Here is a 21,967-nt window from a genome sequence, read left to right as displayed (position 1 = left end):
AATTAGCAATCTTTAGATGTAGCGTAGATTTTGTTACCTATGGAGAGAGCCTGTTTCCCTCTGTTTACAGTCTTCATGCTAAGCTAAGCTAACCGTCTACTGGCGGCAGCATCATATTCAGCATACACACATGAGAGTGGTATCTGTTTCATCATTAAACTACAACAAAGTGAATTTTGACACACAATAAAGCAGAAACCAACCTTATTATGTGAAAGGATATTGTGCTCGAGTGGGGCCTATTCCAAAACTAATTTTCAATTAAATCTGCACAAAGCAGCTGGCACACACTAAGCCCAGGACTTCAGGGCCAGCAGTTTATGATCAGTACTTGACTGCAAATATACAAACTACATTTTAAGGCCGCCTGCTCAGTAGCTGTAAGGATACCTGTTCTGCTCTGGATCTCCTCATAAATGTTTCCAAAATCTGATGAGCACATTTTCTGAGCACACTTCCCTTGAAAGGTATTGTAAAACCTGTAGGGCACTATTAGCCTAGAATTAGAAATACTTAAAAGGTATCAGGCAGTTTATGATGAGTGTTTGGGTTTTATTGAACCTCATGCTGTCAGTATATCTATAGTACCACTGTTGCTCTGTTGTATCCACATACCAGTGAGTTTCTGTTAGTTTTCATCATATTATTGGTGGAGGGGCTGATGGATCCTGACCTCTAGTGCATTTTATTTCACTAGCTTAATTGTTCACCATATGCAGAGGTTCTCCAGATATTTGTTTGCTACAAAACGTTGCTGTCATGGCTGAAATAATTAGAACCAGCATCATTATATTCCTCTGCGAAACACTGCCCTCGGCTATCAGCTAATGTTTACCGCCTTCAAGTTATAGAGGCTTCAGACTTATTATAATTACAGTTACATGAATAAAACATAGAACAGTCTCATCTTTGTCTGGATTAGTTTATTAGAGATGTATTTTATTCTTTAAAGTCATTATCATAGAATGGCCATTCAAGGATTTCTTCATCATTTATCTGCCACCCTGACCTCCACGGCCTCCACGACCTCTAGGACTCCCACGACCACCACGGTTTCCACTCATTTCGCCTCCACGTCCCTTTCCTCCTTTCTTTTCTTTTTTCTCCTGCAAACAACCATAAAAGCGATGGTTGGCACATTTCCTTCAAACACAGAGATAAATGGCTGCATAGTGTGAATTCTGAAAGGTTGCAAAACTCCTACCTTTTTATGTCCTTCCTGTAAGAGATAAGAGGAAATTAACACACTAGTACTACGAAGTCATTGAATCAGCTGGTGAGCTAAAACAGTATAAAGCACACTTTAGGAAGATGAAATACGTCTTACCCCATCTGACTCTGATCCTGAGCACTCCTCTCCCTCTACCTCCTCTTCCTCCTCCTCTGGCATGTTTTCCATGTCCTTCGGAGAAATAGCCTCATAAGTACACGTTTTCATGCTGTTGGTCACTAGCCTAAAGCACTATAAGGACAAAAAATGACTCACCTCTACGCCGGCTGTGATGGAAATAAAAAAAAAAAACAAGTCAAAAATGTGCAAATTAACATGAAACGTGGAAATTTAATCAAATGCCTCCGAAAGCACAACAACTGTAAAACGCACATGTTAAATATAAATCAGTGTGTCACTGCTCCTGCTGGTTAACAAATCTGGTCGAGTGTTAAACCATACATTACCAATGCACTAAAGCGCAGTGCTCTCAGCCTAAACTAATAATTATAGACACTCTTTGATTCAGTACAGTCAGTTGTTTGCTGAGCTATGATGCTTTTTAAAATGTTAAAATGTCATCATTGAAGGAAAGAAGAAAAACATCAGTATAACAGGTGACTCCAAACGCCTGAATGTTCCACACAGAAAACTACTCCAAAGCATTCTATAAGAATAAAGCAATTAATGAAAGAGACGTACGTTCACTCATTTTGTCTTGTTGACAAGTTCAGTAGAAAGACTTTTCCTGGGGAAAAAATGAAAGGAAGGATCTTTAAATCGGAATCATTACAATCATTACTAGCTGTCATCAGAAATAATTAAACACACGATACAGACCTGGTGCAGAAATCGAAGTGACTCGTGTCAACCGAGTGCGCTCAGTCTGTATTTGTAAGGTGCCCTATGCGATGAAGAATGTGGGTGTGTTCGCCTCATGAGGTGTGATACTTGCAGGTAAGTTTTGGGTGTGGACAGGAAAACAACCGACAATGTTTTCCTCTCTGAGAGTGATTGACAGCTCCACCTCTGAACTTTAAATTAAGGACCTTCACAGCCACCTGAGAGCAGGGCTGTGAGCAGAGGGGCATCTGGGGTGAAGCTGGCTCAGCTCAATGGTGTGTGTTGTAAAGGAAACATGACCTGATGCCTGGGTTGCATTTTAGATGAAATTATTGCACTGAACAAAACCTTCAGTCAGTGTATCTGATGTAATGTTCAACATACCTGAAAATCATCATACATTTCCTCGGTAAGATAAGGAATCCTTCAGGTGACTAAAATCATCTAGCTAAGGTTACAAGAAGATCAGAGCTTTGCTTTAATTTGACAAAAGTGAATTTTTTAAAACAAAAGTCTCATCATGGAACTGATTTCTAGCATGAGACAAGAGGCCATTCCAGGTTTCCAGCACTGAAGCCAAACTCCCCCACTTTTCCTTCACTTCTACAGTGAAGTGCACTGTACACTGGCAGCCTGGCACTGAGGTTACCCAGGGCACTTTACCTGCTACTGCCAATCACCGTAGGTGCGTACGCACTTAGATTCCTCAGAAGCAGGTTTAATTTGTCTTGCACACCACGGGCTGTTTAACAAGTTCATAATATGGGCATGTTGGTCTGCTTTAAGGAACTCTCTTTGACTGAAAAAATGAGTGCTCAAGTGCCAGCTTCCAGCAAATGAATCCTGTTGTGAAGTTACTATAATAATACATCATATGTGGCTCATATGTTTTACATGAAAAATCATAGAAATGTAGAAAAATCTAGTAAAAACATAATATTTGCCTCGAAAATGTAAGTGAAAGTAAGTAAAGCAGCATGAAATGAAAAAACTCTAATAAAGTTCTTGAGTAAATGTATTGTTCTGTGGTCGTATGTAGGCTCTAATGTAAATCTGTTTCCGTAAGTTGTAAACAATACAAATAGTGCAAATATTGAATGGATATACATGAAGTGGGTCGTTACAGTAAGTGCATGTAAATGTACGTGTTTATATACAAACCTGATTCCGAAAAGAGGGGATGCTGTGTAAAACATGAATAAAACAGAATATGATAACCTGTTAGGGCTAAAGAAGTTGTGTCCAGGGTGTGATGGATCTGAACAACAAAATGCATGAATGGAAAAGCAGTACGCCTAAGATTAAGGTAACCTTGCAACTGGTGTAAACATGTTTTTGTCTGTAAGCACCAGATCAAACTGCTTCTGTGTTTACACTTCCCTCACGGTCTGGTATTTACCCCAATTATACAAATCACAATTCTAGGACACACCTTTCATTGTTGAGGAATTCATACAAAACCTCATATGAAACCTCACATGAGGCGGTGCCCTGCTAAACAGGTGTCAGGTGACGAGTGAGGAGATGCTTTGCAGCAGATGCTGCAAAAGCTCACTTTTTGATCTAACTCTTTCTCGCATCAGAGCTGACGACCACAGAGACATTTCGGATTTGGACATGAACTGGTTGACGCTTTGTATAAATAACATCATCTATGGCAGCACTGTCAATTTATATTAATCTGGGTAATATACACTGAACTGTTCTGCTGAAACAACAACAGAAGCTGAAACAACAGTGTTGCATTTGTTTTAAAGCTGCAGTATTTCTCATAATGTAGATTAGAACAAACTTTGGGACTTTAGCTACTCATCTGTCAGTTAATCAGGTTATGAAATAAACAGTTGAAAGTGAAAACCAGACATGAGTAAATAAAGCCTGAATGAGTCTGTTAGAGCTTTTCCCTCCACTGCCACCAAAACAAGCAGTCCTCAAGATCATCATTTACTGATTTGTGACTTGTTCACCAAAAAATACTCACATCTATTTGAATTATGATCAGTTTTACTGGTCCAGATTTTAATGTTACCATTAAAAACTTGTGCTTTGTGCTGCCAGAGGACGTGATTAATCTCAGTTTACAGTGCACAGGGGCCTCTGGTGGTGAGGACAGCTCACCACCAGATGAGATGACTGACATGTCGAACAAAGTGAAGAAAAATGGAAGAACTGCAGATTATTTTCTGCTTAGAATGCTCACAGTGCAAATGCTATGTAATTATATTATACACATGTTATTTTGTATCTATGTATTATTTTTCATTGCAATATTGTTTCATTCATTCACATTAACAACTTGAATTATCATGATACAACGATAATTTAGATAAAATAATTTAATACTGCAAAAAAGGTTCTCTGGAATTCCACTTAAGACTTTACAGCTATCTAGGACAGATGGAAGCATTAAACACTCAAATCTAAAATAAGATTTTTGGGCTGCACAAATGAAGCATTTGACAGTGTGGATTCAGAATGGCACATACACATGTTGGCTTAATGTGCCCAGAGCCCTGCAAATCCTACCTTTTCTAGATGCCTCTATGAAAGAATCAGCAGATTGGACTAAAACTGGAAATGAATCTGGAATTGAATATATTCATCTTTTGGACAGAAGATAAGCTCATCATTAAGAAGCATTGGATTTATAGTGGCTTTTACACATAAAAATTTAGATACTTGAAAATGGTCAGATCACAGACTGGCCTACCTACTCCAGTTATTCAATGGTGAAGATATCTGAACAGTTGAAACATGACTAATCACTCCATATACTTACAACTAAGAACTTTCCAGACAGGAATGGGAAGTGGAGATAAGAAAACAATTACCAATAATTAATTAAAATAATATCTGGAAAGGGCACAAACACATCCCAGCTCATGTTGGAGGATCTGTGGAACACACATGGCCAAAGACACCCATATACTCTGGTCATGTCCTAAGTGAAGTGTATTCTGGAGAGAGAGGGGCCTATTTGATGTCTTCATAGACCTTTTCCCACAGGAACTTCCATAATATTCTCAGTCTGCTGCTGTCTATATTTATGTAGGCTGCAGCAGTGAGTTAGTCTGTGCATTTGTTCACACAACCTCAGCTGCTATTACGCAAACAAGGTCATATTTTAGAAAAACAGGCGGGGATGCCTCCCTCAGGACGCAGGACTCTCCTTCAGGTATTGTAAACTCGAGTTGTGGGCGGGTTTGGCGCCATCCTGTGGACATGACCGGTAATTTCAGTTTGTCTGTGCTTCTGCTGTTAGCTTGATGACGGTAATTCCAGCTAATGCAGAGGTCAGTATCTATCTATCTATCTATCTATCTATCTATCTATCTATCTATCTATCTATCTATCTATCTATCTATCTATCTATCTATCACAGCCATTTAAGAACTTACAGGGACCAGCAGGTATAACTTATATATTTTTGGAAATGAGACAATGAAACTGGTATTATTGTAAAAACAAAGCAGATTAATCAACTGTATAATGATAATAATAATAATAATAACATAAGAGAGTCAGCTGCATTTGTGAAAAGTATAAAATTGCTTTTAGCCTGCTAACATTAGCTATGACAGTTAGCGCTATACTGTTCAGCCTTGCCCCATCTTTCGTTCAAAATGTGGGTTTGCTGACTGACTTATTAATGACCAAATACCTACGTGACTAAACATATTATAACACATTAGCCTCACCTCTTTTTGTATTTAGTTAGTGTTAATTAGCAAATTAGCAATAGCACGCTAACAGGCTAAAATAAGATGGAGAACATGATAAACATTATGCCTGACAAACTTGCAAAGGCATGTTAGCATCTTCACTGTGAGCATGTTAGCATAGCAACATTAGCATTTAGCTCAAAGCACCAGGGTGCCTAAATATAATCACATGGTGCCGTTAGCATGACTGGAGACTATTAGTCCTGGTAATAGATTAATAGGTTAAATGTAATTGAATTAGAATAATTAAAATGTTACTAATAATCACCTTTGGCTGCATTTGTAGCTCAAACTAAATCACAAGGTTGACCCTCAACTACTTTCCAGGTATTAACATGTTCAGGGGCTACTTAACAGAAACATTTTGTGTTCTGTAAAGAGCTTTTGCTCGTTAGCAGGATTGACTCGTAGAATGTAAGATATGTGGGCTTGTGCGGCAAAAAAATGTAGCTCAGACTGTGACTGTCAAAGATGTGTTTGTTTCCATAAGAATCTGGAAATTGCAGAGCAGTGACTCTCAAGTGACTGCCTTCACCTCTGCTGCTCTCCTTCTGTGGCATTTGTCTGCCAGGCTGCTTGTGTGCTGCATGTCATTAGCTCTCAGACTTGGCCTTGCCAAAGGCAGCATGCCCTGCATGAAGAATTGTGGGAAATTCGGCAGGCAACCCCCCCACCCCCCCTTTCTGTCTTTAGGAAGCTTCTTTGGTAGTTTAAACATGTAGTCTGGAGCTCGTAGGAGACGCAGCTGTTGAAGCCAAAGTGGGAACAAACGCACGCATCTCATTTATGGCGTCTGGATTTATATGGTGCCACAGTTAGATGTGAAGGAGGGACTCGTATCAGTAGACGAGTGATTCAAGAAGCTTTTCAACAATAATTTTTTCCCTCTTCCTTTTCTCCTATTTGGACACAAAGATATAACATAAGAGATTTGAAAGCACCCACACAGAAAACAGACAAAACATATAACAATTTTACAAACATTCATCGTCAAAAACCGAGACAAGCATCTCTTTTCTATATATTTTTAAATCAAAAACCTTAATCTAGCGCAAATTATTAGCACAAATACAGTCCCATATGCATTATATACCTATGAGTATATTATAAAACAATTATCATATTGTCACTCATGCATTGCATATGAAAAAGCAAAAATAGTTTTATAGAATAGATTTGCTTTGGCTGCCAAGCATATGATTATACACATACACAGAAAAAAAAAACATAGCGTCAATTAAGCAATAGTGCTGATTTACTTTCATATTCAGAGTGTGTGTATGTGGGGAGGGTGACAGGATTTAACTAGCATGCTTTGACCAGAGGATAAGTGAGGAGGGGAAAGAGCAAGTGCTTTAGAGAGGACGAGAGTGAGTGAGAGAGCATATGTGCAGGAGGGTGGGAGGGTCGGAGAGAGAGAGTGACAGAGAGAGAGAAAGCGGGAGAGGACAAGCGGATGGGTGCTGTGAAATCCGTTAACAGGGGAGCTCTGTGCATTTGTTAGACATCTTGGCTGCTTGCCCAACTCAGCTCATTGTAATCGAGGCATGATCGTCGACTCCAGGCAGCCTTCTCCGCCGCCTCGGCTGCCTCGCGCCTGGACCCAGCCCAGCTCTCACCGCTGACATGGAAAGACCCGTGAGTGCCTTCTCTCCCTCCTTCCCCGCTCTCTTCTCATCCCACACTCTTCGGCTCGCTCTCGCCCTCCGCTATCAGGTTCCCCTCTTCCTCTGCTGCTCTGTCGCAGATTTAGCTGTGGCTGCGTGCAGCGTTTCGGTTGTGTCTCTGGCTCCTGTGGCTCCAGTAGGTGGCAGGAACGCTGGGTAGGGAGGAAGCCTTGGCAGCTCTCTCTCTGCAGGGCCCCCTCCTCCCCTCCGCCTGGCTGTCCAGGCATGGGTGCCGTTCGCTGGCAGACCCACAACGTCTCTGTGTGTTTTGTGGTTGTGCGTGTATGTGTGCACATTAGCGTTGCTGCTACACAATCACAGAACTGGCCAGGACAAGCCCAGAGGGGTACTGTCCCCCCCACTTTGGTTTGTGGAGGCCAGCGTTCACTTCAGTCTCCGCCATTGGCCTTGCTGTGATTCGGAGTCGGCAGCGTGTCTCTTCATTGCGCCTATTCTTGGTGGTATGTCCTCACGGTCTGTTGTGTTTGGATACCCTGACAACTAGAAGCTGTGAGGTAGCCACTTTTCAGCCTGCTGCCTCTCTGAGTGAGTTACAACTTTTCTCATGCTCACTGTGTCTTTGCAGGTTCGACAGAGCTGCCTTCAGGATGTGCAGATTTTGTTATTTTAATAAAACTCTGCACTGACACCTTACATTTAAATAACGTCCAATGTCTCTGATAATAAGATTTGAATGCGGTTGTCGAACTCACACTGTTCGACAACATCTCAATGGCAGCCAGTCTTTGCAGGCGTAACAGCGGCGGCGATGGAAAAAAGACGAAGAATTTCTTGCAGCCCCAATGTGATGGTCTTTGTGCACTCGCTAGCCATGAGTCATCATTCTGTGCAAGCAATATCACATATAAGCAGCCTTGACTCTCTCGTCGTCACTGGGGCAACAGTGGAGGATGACTGACTCACTTTGGCACGTCTCCTTCCAGTCTCGGTCAAGAACGGGTTTGACCCGTCCAAATCATTTATACAGAGTGTGGAGAACGGGAGACTTCTAGATGAAGTATGTTTTTTCTCGCTTTCAACTAGCAGCAGTGGCAACTTTTCTATATGACGGCGTTGTTGTCACCTCTCCTCGGCTGTGAATAACAAGAGATGATGCCAGCGTTGATTCAAAGTGGGAAACACTTCAGCCGATATTCGACAATGATTGTTGTTCATTGAGTGTTATCGGAATGGCGCTGTTTTTGTGCTGGATATAATATTTGTGACAGTATGAGGAGAAGCACATCCCCCAGGTGCTGGCTGACAAAAAGCAAACTTCAGACTCGGGGATGAAAGTTTCAGACTTTGGGCACATTTGTCTGTCGCATTGCTTTCTGTCATGAATCCCAGCGATTTGTTACTGGTAAAACTTCAAGCTTGGACCACAAGCTGAGCGCGAGGGAGCAGCTCACTTGAAAGTAGAAATGTGTTTATCTCTTTGGTCTCACTGCTGGGGGCATGTGTCTTTGAAACACTATGTTACATTTTATGTGAGGCAGGAGCTGCCTTGTGACCAGTCCTCATGCTGACACCTCATATTAACAGTTTAAAGGCACAGTTCAACATTTTGGGAAACACACTTATTAGTTAGGTGATCAGGTCAATACCACTCTCGTGGCTATATGTTAAATATGAAGCTACAGCCAGCAGCCGGTTAGCTTAGCACAGAAACTGGAAACAGCCAGCCTTGCCCTGTGCAAAGGAAACAAAATCCATCAAATAGCACATTTTATGATCAAAATGATCTGTTTTGTTTAATCCGTAGAACAAAATAACTGTAATAATGACAAGTTGTGGCTTTCACGTGTGGTTACGTGCTGGAATATTTCTGCTGCCTGGCTCATGACATGATATGACCTGAAGAAGCTGGCATACCATCTCCTGAACCTTGTGCTGCAGAGAGGAGTTGATCATTCACCAGTCTTCTGGGACATGTCCCTTTTAGCTTGCACTACAGCCAGGTAAAGGAACCACGCTCTCTTCCACTCACATATCCCACCACACCAAAGAAAGACCACACAGACCGGATTGAAGGGGGAACATTAAGTTACTGCAGGCTAAAGGAAATGAGATCTCTGTGCTGGACATGGTTGATGCCTCATCATTATTATTCCGTAATATTATCCTAATTTTTTGAGTATTTGTGCACATTCCTTCCAACTCAGCAGCTCTCTTGCACATGTCTGCAGATTACACCAGGTTAAGGAGAGATTTTCTCGAAAGGAATCGTTAACACACGCCTAGCTGCTGTTCCATGAGAGCACGTGGAGATTTTTGGCGCCTCTCGTCTATGAGGAGGCATGCTGACCGCACTTGGATGTTTCGGATGCTCTACATATGCATTCTCCCTGTGTAACTGAGCTTCGTAATGAATGCTCCATCTGTGGCAGGTGTGAGGGCATGTTAGTGTTGTGTGTTATTGCGGCACAGGCAGTGGTGCAGGCACACAATGACATTTTGAGAAAAAAAAAAATGTCCCTGGGGGACAAAAAAATTACCAGAATGTCAATGTCCAGATATTCTGTATCTCTAGTGTCCACAGCTCTGGTGTCAGACACGTCCACACAAGCTGTATTTGCCCATACATTGTCACAGTCCAGAGATTAACGATGAGTGTCATTCAAAAACTGAACTGCATATACACACGCACACACGTAAATCATCATTACTACTTGCAGGCAAGTGGATTTACACAGTGATAGTTTCAGTTTGGCTGTCCATGCGAGATTAGTCATCATCTGTGTGTCTAATCAGAAGCAACTGTATTAAAAGTTTAATATTGTTTTTATCAGCTGTTTTATAATGCCCTCTATTTACAGATAAATAAACTAACATTAACTGTGGAAATAAGTAGCTGAACATCAGATTTGTTTTGGTACAGACTTAAATGTGTCCATCGCAACATGTTTAGATTCCTAACTGTTCAATTACTCTTTAATCAGATTTTTTCCATTTTTATCCCATTATTTCATATTTATCATTTGAGAACCTTGGCTTCATTTAATGAATGAAAAAAGTTGTCAAATATTTTTTAAAGCAAGGTAAAAACGTGCTGTTCTGGTATCTGTATCCTAGACTCAGGTGTCACACTAGTATCAAAACATCTGATACGATGCTCAGAAGCTCAAAATGAAAGGCTGCAACAAATTGAGGCACTGAAAAAAAAACTGTGCACGGTAGACCTAATTTTGAAATGAAAGGGTACGTTTTATTGCATCGATGATCTGATGTGTCTCTTTCCAGACCCCAAGTGACATGATGCCCAAGAGGGATCATGAGAGAGACGTGGAGCTGGACAAGAAGATCGAGGCTCTCCGCAGGAAGAATGAAGCGCTCATGAAGAGGTACAAGGTAAGGACGAGTGCTCGCAGGCAGAGAAGTCCAAAATCTCACTGGTCATCATCAGGTGTAGAAATGCAAGTCTGGGACATGTTTCTTTTCTGTGAAAGTCTGCAGCTCTTTCAGGCTTCCTGATTAGTTTGTTGTCTTCGTTGAGTTGCATTTAGGAGGTGGAGGAGGACAGGAAACGGGCAGAAGAGGAAGGAATGGCGCTGCAGAGCCGCAAGGGCAAAGCTGATGATCTTACCATAACAATCACCAAGTCCACCAGTGTGAGTTTTTCAGCATGAGGTGACGGACGTAAGGAGTTAACAATACAAATGCCTCACAGCCATTGTTACTGACAGCACATAGTCACAATTTGTCTCTGAGGAAAAGATGCTACAAACTGAATATTTTATGAGATGTTCTCGTCTTTGGTGAGCAGGATAACCGCGTGGTGGTGACGAAGCCATTTAGCGGTGGTTCACCAGCTGGAAAAGGTCAACCTGAGGCCGGGCCCGACTCGGGGGAAGAAGGCCCACCGCAGGCTGCTGGCAGAGGTCACAGGAAGCAGCTAATGGTCACTATGGCTGGCAAAAAGGTAAATACACTGAGAAATATCCACGCAGAGTGAGTGAGGGAAAAATATAGGAGACCCCAGAGCCCCTGTCGGTTAACTGTAAATGAAACAATAACAGACAGCATGGGTCAGACAGCATTAGGAGACTGAATTGAAAATATTCTGAATATTATATAATATGAACTAATAACAAGACCAATATATTCATCGGATGCTTTGACAGCAGTATGAGAAAATGTTAGACTAGACAAACATTTTGCCAGACTCAGAGCTTTTACTGTTGAGATTGCTGTATGTGTATCTGCTACTCAGCATGTGCTTTACTTCCAGAAAGCTTGTTTTCCAGCACCACAACTTTCTAATGAATCTGTTTATTTGTGGTGGAGTCAATAAAATAGGCTAAATATACCTGTTTTCCTGCTCATCCAAGCTGCGAGAGTCGTGGACAAGATTGAGAGTATACAGTCACACTAGCACAGCAGTACTTTGAGCTAAATGCTATCATTAGCATGCTAACATGCTCACAATAATGCTAAAATATGGCTAACATTTGCTAATTATCACTAGACATAAAGTACAGGCCGATGGGAATGTCAGCAGGTATTTTGGTATTGGACTAATTGAAATTTTGAAATATCAACTTGCTGGTGGCACTGGAGAAGTCTGAGGATCACCAAAGTCATCAAGGATACATTTTCTGGATTGATGTCTGTATCCCATTTCATGGCAGTGGATCCAAAGGCTGTTGAGACATTTGATTGTGATGCACTGAAGTGGGCCGACTGACGTAGCTGTCCAAAGAGACATGCTGCTAGCATGGCCAGAAATGTGCAGCTGTGTGAGGCACAATATGTAATCTTGTTCAGTCAGAAAGCTGCAGGACAAAATCTTAGATTTGTCAAAATCCTCTGTCCATGATTGGTCTGTATAGAGGCCAGCAGGGGTCAGGGGTAAATGTTTTGATTTGTGCACATGCATTACTGCTAAAATTTTGTATTGTTGATTAGTAGTTTGTACCCTCAAATTCATTATTTCTTGTGTACGACTTGGACACGATAAGGGCCGGCACTCTTAAATGACAACGCACGTTGCCACAGTTATGATGCTCCAATTTGAGTAACTGTCTCTCCAGGGTAAGAGGGTGGTGAGTGAGAGGCCAGAGAAGAGGCCGGGCCCTGCTGACATCAAGAGCCCTACAGATGACGGACAGGCGAAGCGCGTGGAGTCAGCGGGGAGGGGGAAGCAGCCACCTCACGTGACCAAGAGAGACGCAGCAGCTCAGGTCTGAATCAGACACTCCGAACACTCCAGTGATCATACGCTTTAGCATGCGCCCTCCAGTGTGCTTCCACTCTCACACCCCCCTTTGTTCATTCTCTCATGCGGCACCGACGTGTTTTACATAGATGTCAGACATGTCGGCTGGACACACCCATCCAGTGATGGAGCACAATGGTTTGTGGACAGGAGGTGGACTGACTGGTGTGGGATTAACAGAGGGGAGCTGCTAATAGAGCTGTTGGAGGAGCAGCAGCGCCGTACAAGCACATCTTAACAAAGAATGTTCAAAAGGCCTGGATTGCTCTTTCTATTTTTTTACTCAGGTCTCATGGTTACTTATTTTATCTTCTCCCTCTGAGGAGCATTTAGGCAAAGAAAAATCCCTCTCGGACCATGAAAGATAGATGGTGATCCCAACAAAAGGCTATGTTATCAGTGGTATGAGATCAGATACTATGTTTAACATCAGTGGCTTTACTATACACTGCAGGTCTCAGATCCCGTGTTTAACGCAGATAGGCAGAGGCACATGTGCACATGCAGTATCTCCGGCTGGCCTGTGAAATGCCACACTGTCACTGACCTTAGGCCCCCTGGGTATGCAGAAACTCTGAAACAGCTGCTCTGCCTCAATCTGAAGCCTGAAACACACACACACACACACACACACATGCACACACAAGCTGCTTAATCAATAATTTGATGCACAGCACAGACAGCTGATCCTCAGCACTGTAAACGCAGACACTGTTTGTAGGAGTGGTCTCTGGACACAAAACCAGTGGAACCTCTTTCCTCGTATATGCATATCTGCCTCTGATTCGCTGAGGGCTGCTCACTGAGTTAATGTGCACTAAATCTAGGGGCTGAACACGCTGTCCTCTTGCCTTTATTTCTGGCCCGCTTGGTCATTCCCCCTTTATTTATCATGTCGACTGAATCAGCACTTGAACAGTAGCCAGCGCTCCAGTGCACCAGTCATCTGTGAATCCCGGAGACCTGGTTTTCATATGGTCGCTGTTTGCATAACCGGTATCATTTAACATGGTTTATGAGAACAGCAGGGAAAACACTGCAAAAAGGTGTCGATGGGTGCAGAAAATGTCATGGATCTATCTGGCAAGTGTTAGGAAAATATTTGTGCTGAAATGAGCCACAGTAACATGCACGTTGCTTTGGTTTTGCCCTGCCTCTAAAAGATTTTTCTCGTGAGTGTGAGTGTGTGTTGGAAACTCTGGAAATAAATAATGGCTCTGTGAGAGGGGTGTGGTTCTTTGGCAGTGTCTTCAGCAGATTGTAATGCCTGGAACTATTCCATGACTGTCAGTTCACACTCACGAGAGAGAGGTTGACAGGAGAAAGGAAGTGTAGAGTGAGGGACAGAGAAAGAAACGATAGAGAGAAGGGGAGATACTCCTGGCAGCCCACCATCTGTTTCCGGCCTCCATTTCTCCTCTCTGCAACCTTAAGTGGTCTGCTCTTCTCTGGCACGATTGTTTCCCCATTCCCACCACCCTGAAAGGGCCGATTTGATCTAATTAACATTCAACTGCCTTCTCACTCTGAAAAGGCTCATTATGCTGCCAAAGAGACGGGCCTGGCGAGGTGCCGACAAAGGGTCACAGAGGGAGAGGAGGAAGGAGTGAGAGCAGAAAGAAGTGAAGGAACTAGGTAGTCAGGGGTCTTTTGTGTTTGTGTATAAGCCAGACAGCATTCTGGAGTGGGTGGGAGAGGAGTGTGCACGAGTGTGTATGTGGGTGTCACTGTCTGTCCACTCCGTCCAGCATTTATTGTCTTTTCCCCCCTCAGCTGTTCATGCAAGTGTTGCTTTTAATGGCAACATGACTCATCCACTGTGCTCACTGGAGCACATCTTTGCAGTGAGGAAATACACTAGAGCCGAAATTCACACAATTCTCTCGCTGCAGTAAGATGACTTTCATTTTCCGAGCCACTGAAGTTCAACCACCTGCAAACTGCACTCTGCTCGGATGACCTCATTGCAGAGCGGATGTTTAAAATTGAACCCCAAGTGCCAGTTTACGCTGTTGCGCCATTAATCCACCTGGGGGCAGTGTAGGCCTCTTAATCTTAATGTCTGTGCACTCGCTTGATTTGCTTTTACTGCCAATGGCAGCAGTAATGTGACTCTTTACAACCATGTTTAATTGGCCGGCAACAAGTTGCTGTGTCATCCTTATTGTTGTTATGCTCATCTCCCCGTTATTTCTGGTCTCTCCTCTCTGACAGGATGAGGTTAAACAAGGGCAAAAGCGCACAGAGGAGCATCACAGGCTTTCAGAGCAATGCCAGGTACCACAACCACACACCTACATAAACGAACATAACATATTGTCTTTTATGGGTTAAGTCAAAATGATCTCCCGATTCGCTGGAATGAAAATACCTGTGATGTACAAGTTTCCCGTATGACAGTGAGCACACAAAAGACACAGAGAAATGCAAATATGACCCAAATCCTCATCACAAACGCTCACATGCAGACAGGCACAACACGTTGCCACGAACACCCCCAACCCCCCTTTTTCATAGCGCTCCATCTACCTCCCGCTGGCTCACGAGTTAACGTTGCTGGAGTAGCTCAGGGCTGTCTCACAGATCACAGATCGTGCATAAACAGGCTAACTGGGGAGGCTAAGAGGACGGGCTTCAAAGGCCCGCTGAATACGCCACATGACAATTGACGCTGTTCATACCGCTCTGTAGTCCTGCTCTCTGTCAGTGTTGGCTAGACTCGTCAGCCCCATCTACCTTGGCCCCTGACAACCGCCCTATGAGGCCTCATGGAGGTGAGAAATTGAAAAGTGCTAATTAGCCGGGCGGCTGGGGTGACAGAAGAACATGGCCTGTTGGAACATGCAAGAAGCGGCCTCCCTTGTGGCCCCGATGTCCTCCAGGGGGACCAGACGAGAGGGAGTGAGAGGAGATGGAAAACAGAGGGATGAGCACAGATGCCATGGTCTCCAATAACTGCACACAGGAAGGCAACATGTTTACTTGGCTGTGATTGGTCCACACCTGCGTAGAAAACATCACCCATCATGGTTTCTTACCGGCTGTTTTTGTCTCTGTCTGACAGAATGTGCAGAGCAGCCTGCAAATTTGTTTCCCTTTTACTCAGAGATCACACAGTTTTTATTTTTCTCTAGACAGCGACATCATCTTCCTGCTGCTACATAAAAAAAACGAGCACTGATGAGCACTTTCTCTCTGAGATTGTCTGTTATGTGATTTCCCCTGGAGCAGAGCAGTGTTTGTAGTCCTGGTTTGCTCCAGCACTTTGTAACAAGAGCACACAGTCTCTGTCCCCTTTGATGTGTTAAAGAGCTTGCATCAGAGCTGAGTTTAGTATTACAGTAGCAGGCAATGCTTCCTGCTCACATCACAGTAATCAATGATGAGGTTAAGAGGGGAATGGAGGAAGCAGACCTAATTGCATTTATTATTATTCTGCACTTTCCCTGGAATATTGTCTCAGACGACTTAATTGTGTCACCTTGTAGTCGTCTTTACATAGAAAGCAGAAGCAATTTGAAATCAAACACGAGCTGACTGGAATGAATCAACAACCAGAGGCCATCATTAATATTTACAGTCAGGCAATGATTGGCATTTACAGTAATGTAGAATATGCCAGACATGTCCTTGTTTGTCCTTTTGTTTGAACTCTACCGATCTGTATATTGCCCTATTGCTGTTTAATTATTTGTTTAGAGATGAGACGTTGTTCTTGTTTATGACCACCCATGCTTAATGTGAGGCTGTTGTTGAGCTGGTTCCCGTCACTGCTCTGATTATTGTGTGGAGTGATGCTTCAGATGCGTTATAATATGACACTCTGAGTCGTGTGGCTGTTTAATTCAGTCATGTTTCCAAGCCCGTGTTTCATAAATGATGAGTGGACACCATGATAAAAATCTACATTAAGAGCTTCTCTTTATGCATTAAAATACACTGAACTGTTTTGTGTCTGTCAAGGAGCCTGAGAGCCAGCAGGCCAGCACAGACCTCAACATCCCCACATCGAAAGAGGAGCAGGAGGAGTATCTGCGGTGGAAGAAGGAGCGCGAGCAGATTGATCGGGAGAGAGTGGCACGCCACAAAAACGCCAAGGGCCAGTGGAGACGGGCGTGGGACATGGACAAAACTGAGAACATGTAAGGCTTCTAGCACTCAGTCTTCCTCAGACATGTGCTAAAGTCTTGCAGCTGCTTCTTCATTATTTTCCTTTAACCTTAAATCCTGTGATTTAGTAATAATGGCATAGTGCTAATAATCCCCCCTCAAGTTTTTTTTCTCAGTAATAGTTCAACATTTTGGGAAATGTGCTTATTAACTTTTCTTACTGAGACTTAATGAGAAGATTGATGCTGCTCCTGTTTATGTGCAACCAGCTGGGTAGTTTAGTTTAGCATTAAAATTGAAAGACTGGAAACTGCTAGCACAACTATGTCCAAAAGTAAAAAATGTGCCTACCAACTCCTCTAAAGCTCATTGATTTCCATGTTTTATGTTGTTATATAAAAAAAGATGATTTGCCAAGAGTTACATGCTTGAACTGCTGTCACTTGGCCACAAATGTACTTTTTTTTACTCTGTTTGTTACAAGCACAATAGCTAAGAGATAAGTTAAGTAGTGAGGATTAGAGGTGCTGGTGCTTCAGACAGAGGCAAGCTTGCTAATACAATTCTTCTGGTCTAGATGAATTAGAATGGTATCAATTTTCTCATCTGTCTCAAAAAAAGTAAATAAACATACTTCCCAAAAAGATGCTGTAATTATAGTGCACACAGTGGCTATTTTAATATGGCCTGCTAAATTACCAGCTCCATTAGCTAATCCCAGTTAACAATCCTAACTGCTTCTCTCCTCTTCTTTTACTGCTGAAGTTAGTGAAAAGCTTCATTCACTTTTCGTGCAGATGTTGATAAGGGACAAACTAACCTTGAAGAACAGCGTGTTTTCTTCTGGTTAGATTACACAGTGGAAGAATCCATTAGCAGTGCTATCTGGATTACTTGTCCAGCCACATGATCACAAGGCTAAACAGCATCAAGTCACAGGATGTTGCTAAATGATTGCATAACCAAATAATTACGTTTCAGGCGAATTGTATCTTTGCATAAACAGTATGTAATGGCATGCTACTTTAACTTTGTGTATTCTTACATTTTGAAGGCTCAGTTCGACCACAGCTTCCCCATTCGTTTTAAGTGTTTGTTCGATTTCAAACAAACCACGCCATAGTACAAAGAGTGCTGCAGACTGAATTAATGTGCTGTTTAAGGGAGCATCAAAATGTAAAGAGACAAGGGAGGAGCGGCTATTTTTAGCTCGGGATAAGGGATGGAATGCCTTGCCTTATTTGGTGAGGCTTAAACAAGGCCCTGGAGAATAGAATAGAAGAGGAAATGTGTTTCTGATTCCACAATTTAGACGGCCTTTCTGGATGTAAAATGCAAGGATGAGACTCATGGAGCAAAACCTCTCACCAATTATGCAAAATCTCAAATTCTAGGCACATAATAAATGAACAATGATGTTACTCAAATGTCAGACGAGCCTGTTGATGGGGGTGGAGATGGGCTGTTATGTCACCTGAACACAAAGTTATTTTTAGACATGACCAAGGCTTGCATTGATTTGTGTTTCTGTCTAAACTGAAGCTCTGCTTTTAGGTTTTCAGACAAATCCCTCCCTGACAGAGACTGGGGGCCTTCCAGCCGAGGTGAGATGTTTGCAGAGCCGGGAACATGAGGAATAAGACCTTTCACATCAAAATGTGATGATAACATAATGTGTTTCAGTGTATCGTCGTAGCTTTTCCTCCATTATTTAATCTTTTTTTTCCCCAGGTGGACGAAATGCTAGAAGAGGACAATCCAGGGCAGGTACTGATTCAAGAGGTATCCCACACTTAAATACTATTTATTTATGAGCTTACTGCCTTAAAATCATCACATAGCATCAGAAAAGCGGAGAAAACCTTTGTGAATTTTTGTTTTATTCTGAAGCATCACTATAATTTGATGTTTTTCATGTTGAAACAGGATATTTGTGTTGGACATAATTCATGGAGGTTTTATTAAACTGGGTAAACATATCAGCCAAGAAGAGAAAGATAGATAATGTCCGGGTTGGCTCGAAAATCACACTTGTTTCCTGAAATAAAAAGTACATATGTCCTGTTGGTTGTCTCATGGATTGTTATATAATATTCCATTTAGTTGAGACTTTCATTGTTCTCCTGTCTTAGGTCATGAGAAGCGAGGCAGAGACAAGGGAGCTAAAAACGTGCTGGTGATGAGCAGTAAAGCAAAAGGCATAGATCGTCTGACTGGGAGAGCCAGGAGGTCAGTAACAGCTAAACATCTTCTACATTAGTGCCACGCACTGATGTAGTGACGCTGATGTTAGAGTTGATTCAACCATCTGAATGTCTCTCACCACAGCCTCAATTAAGCATTGTGAGAAAGCAAACTGTGACTAGTGAAATACATCAAGTGAAAGTTGGAGTGTGTGTTGTTTTTCCACACTGTGCCCTAATGTACAAATTCCCTTGGACATCGTGAACTTGATTTAGACGTTGCGGCAGCTGACTAAATAACCCAAAAGGCCTCATTCAGGTCTCCCCACGTTCATTTTTTTCTCCCCCAGCTGTTTTGAAAGCTGCTACTGTGCTGGCTGGTGTGCAGGCTTTCAGGCTGTGGTGTTACACAAGCATTGCTCATAATCTCTAAAAGCCACAAGGCCACAGACCTGGAAGTGAGGCAGTGCTGCCTTCCAGTGTGAAAGTGTAATGTACCAGATGATCCTCTCTCTCTCTGTGTGCCAGGGATGAAAATAGGTGAGGGACAAAGGACAGTGCAAAACAGCATTCAGGTGTGTCTTGTGTGTTGTTATGAGCAATAGACTCTACTGCAGTGAGAGTCAGCCCATTATACTACAACAGCTGAAACCAAATCCAACTCAAAAGTAACAAAATCCACCTACCAGCACCTGTAAAGATCTCTAGTTAACACATTATATCTCACCTATTTAATCCCCGTGGAAGTGTAAAAATGACAAAATATGTCTTTTACACGTGGTTATGCGTGGAACGATTTCTTGGCCACGCACAGTGACTTGTTAATTTATTTTTTTCCTTTTGTTTTTGTATAGATTTAACAAATGAGGTGTATCATGTTAAATAGTGAACTTTAGAGGTGCTGGTATGTGGATTTTGTTACCTCAGGCCAGGCTTGCCTAAATTATTCCTTCAAGATTGCAAATAAGAATGGTGGAGACATAAAGCTGTAGGTAGCTTAGCTCTAGTTAGCTTTGGTCAAACTATTTCTTTAACTTGACTACAGACTTTGCTGTTACATATTGTGATGCTGGCTATTGATAAAAGAATAAAAGATACACAGCCCTCCATTTCTGCTTTGTTTCAGAGTAGCCTTTGATAAAACCCCCTCTATTTTTCAGGTGGCAGGCCAATGAAGAAGGAGAGAACCAGCAGGTGAGACATCAAACTTGTGTGAGCGTAAATACGAGTTGGTAATAAATGGTACTACAGAAGAAAAAACACCTTGTTGTTCTCGTCTCATCCTCTAGACGTCTGACACGACATTAGAGGAGTTCTTGGAGGAACTTGACGCCCTCACAGATGCTGAGGTAGAAGATCAGAAAGATCAGGACTCAAAAACGAAGCTGTCCCCCAGCCCAGATTCACTGAGTACATCTGAGGCCTCGTCCCCTCGGGGCTCAGAGAAAAAAGTTCGCTTCTCAGAGGAACTCGTCCAGGGGGCTCACACAAGGCAGGCCACAGGCTCTCAGGACTCTGCCAGCTCAGAATCAAGAAGTCTGAGCTCCTTAAAAGCTTCCTCACCTAAAAAAAAACAAGGGCCGCAGCAGCCTCTTGAAAGTGCCACGCAGGATGATGGTGGTCCTCAGGATCAGGGAGGTGGTCCGTCTGCACATCCTGTTGCCCAGCAGCAGGCATCTGAAACTGAATGTACTAGAAAAGACAGCAACCCCCCCACAGCTCCCAGCTCCCCCTCCCCTGAAAAAGCCTGTGCCTCTCTACAGGAGAGCTCTGTCCAGCCTGTAGAGCTTGCCAAGTGCAGCATCAGCAACACAAACACAGGTATGCAATAGCTTCAACGGCTCAGTCATGATTTTGAGACACTAAATCATTATTCCAAGCAAGTTTCTCATTATTCATCACATTGGCAGAAATGGGCTTCCATAGTGTATAACTATGCTAATGTTGGTTTTCTTTTAAAGAGGAACTAATAGACTCCGGACTGTCTGTCCTGAGCCTGGAGTCAGGAGAAACACACCCAACACACTCCACCAGCAGTGACAAGGTCAGTGTGAGAGACAGGAAGAGGGATGGGAGAATCAATAGATGTGTAAATGGACCGATGGAGGAAGTGCAAATGGATGATGACTTAAATGGATGAAGAGAGAGACAGGCAGTATATCTGCACTGCAGCTGTGTGTTGTCCATTTTTGGTTTAAGTGTATTTGCCATCTCTGAGACCTGTTGGACTGCAGGAGAGATGCCTCTTCATCTCATCCACCACTGAAATACCTTGATAATATGTAACCACCTGCTGAAATCATTCATATAGTAAAGAGAAGCAGTGGGCCTGAGGTAAATAAACTGCCCTTGTAAATTATGGAAAAGAACTCAGTTGTAACTAATACTTTTGTGCATTTGTTTGTTTGTTTTTTCAGGCAAGAGAGCACGGGAAGATCGTCTGACATTTTCGGGATGTAAATACTGAAACCAAATCACAGAAACGCAGAGCCAAGCCTCTTCCTCTTTCATTTTGCTTCGGGTTGCTCATTTGAGGCACCCTGTTTATGGCTTACACACAAAACCATGGTTTATTTTTGCTGTGGCGTGTCCCACCTGTGGAAGTTTTCAAATATCTCAAATTTGACGTAGGAATGGTGAACATTTTCCCTGCTCAAATATTTGTACATCCAAGCACTTTATGAGTATAAAAGCATGTGTACTGACACGTTATTCAGTATGTTAGTATGCGGCTTGTGTGCAATATCATTCAATGTTTACATTTGTATGAAAATGTCAAGGTACGTCAGTGTTGGGTAACTTTTAAAAGTAACTTGTTACATTACAAGATGACTGTCATTAAGAAATGTTACTCATTAGAGTACTTTTGCGCTGCCAAGGAATCATTGTGCATGTTGGTTATATCGTCCACAGGGCGCGTAGCCTACTGCACGTCTATCTTTGAATGTATTAACTCATTGCATAGCCTTGCCCATAATCTGTAACTCTGTGGGCTGATAACAGGAATGATAGAT

The 21,967-nt window shown here is 42.6% G+C and overlaps 2 protein-coding genes across 2 annotated transcripts; one reads left to right on the top strand and one right to left on the bottom strand.

The window, feature by feature from the left end:
- Positions 1-917: 917 nt before the first annotated feature.
- Positions 918-2,075, bottom strand: LOC121618907 (dr1-associated corepressor homolog). Its single transcript, XM_041954546.1, has 6 exons — positions 2,051-2,075; positions 1,913-1,958; positions 1,487-1,497; positions 1,328-1,402; positions 1,205-1,219; positions 918-1,106 (listed from the first exon to the last, which is right to left on the bottom strand). Exons 2-6 carry the CDS (start codon positions 1,920-1,922, stop codon positions 993-995), a joined length of 225 nt encoding a protein of 74 aa, XP_041810480.1. The 5' UTR covers positions 1,923-1,958; positions 2,051-2,075; the 3' UTR covers positions 918-992.
- Positions 2,076-7,207: 5,132 nt separating this feature from the next.
- LOC121618673 (coiled-coil domain-containing protein 9B) lies at positions 7,208-21,556 on the top strand. Its single transcript, XM_041954217.1, has 14 exons — positions 7,208-7,413; positions 10,686-10,793; positions 10,949-11,053; positions 11,209-11,364; positions 12,476-12,625; positions 14,875-14,937; positions 16,624-16,802; positions 18,325-18,374; positions 18,502-18,552; positions 18,903-18,999; positions 20,114-20,147; positions 20,243-20,774; positions 20,915-20,997; positions 21,371-21,556. Exons 1-14 carry the CDS (start codon positions 7,402-7,404, stop codon positions 21,395-21,397), a joined length of 1,647 nt encoding a protein of 548 aa, XP_041810151.1. The 5' UTR covers positions 7,208-7,401; the 3' UTR covers positions 21,398-21,556.
- The last annotated feature ends 411 nt before the right edge of the window (positions 21,557-21,967 follow it).

Source organism: Chelmon rostratus, chromosome 15 (assembly GCF_017976325.1).
Source record: "Chelmon rostratus isolate fCheRos1 chromosome 15, fCheRos1.pri, whole genome shotgun sequence".
NCBI classification, from domain to species: domain Eukaryota; kingdom Metazoa; phylum Chordata; class Actinopteri; order Chaetodontiformes; family Chaetodontidae; genus Chelmon; species Chelmon rostratus.
The sequence above is the reverse complement of the archived record's forward strand: the minus strand, read 5'-3'. Positions and strand labels throughout refer to the sequence as shown.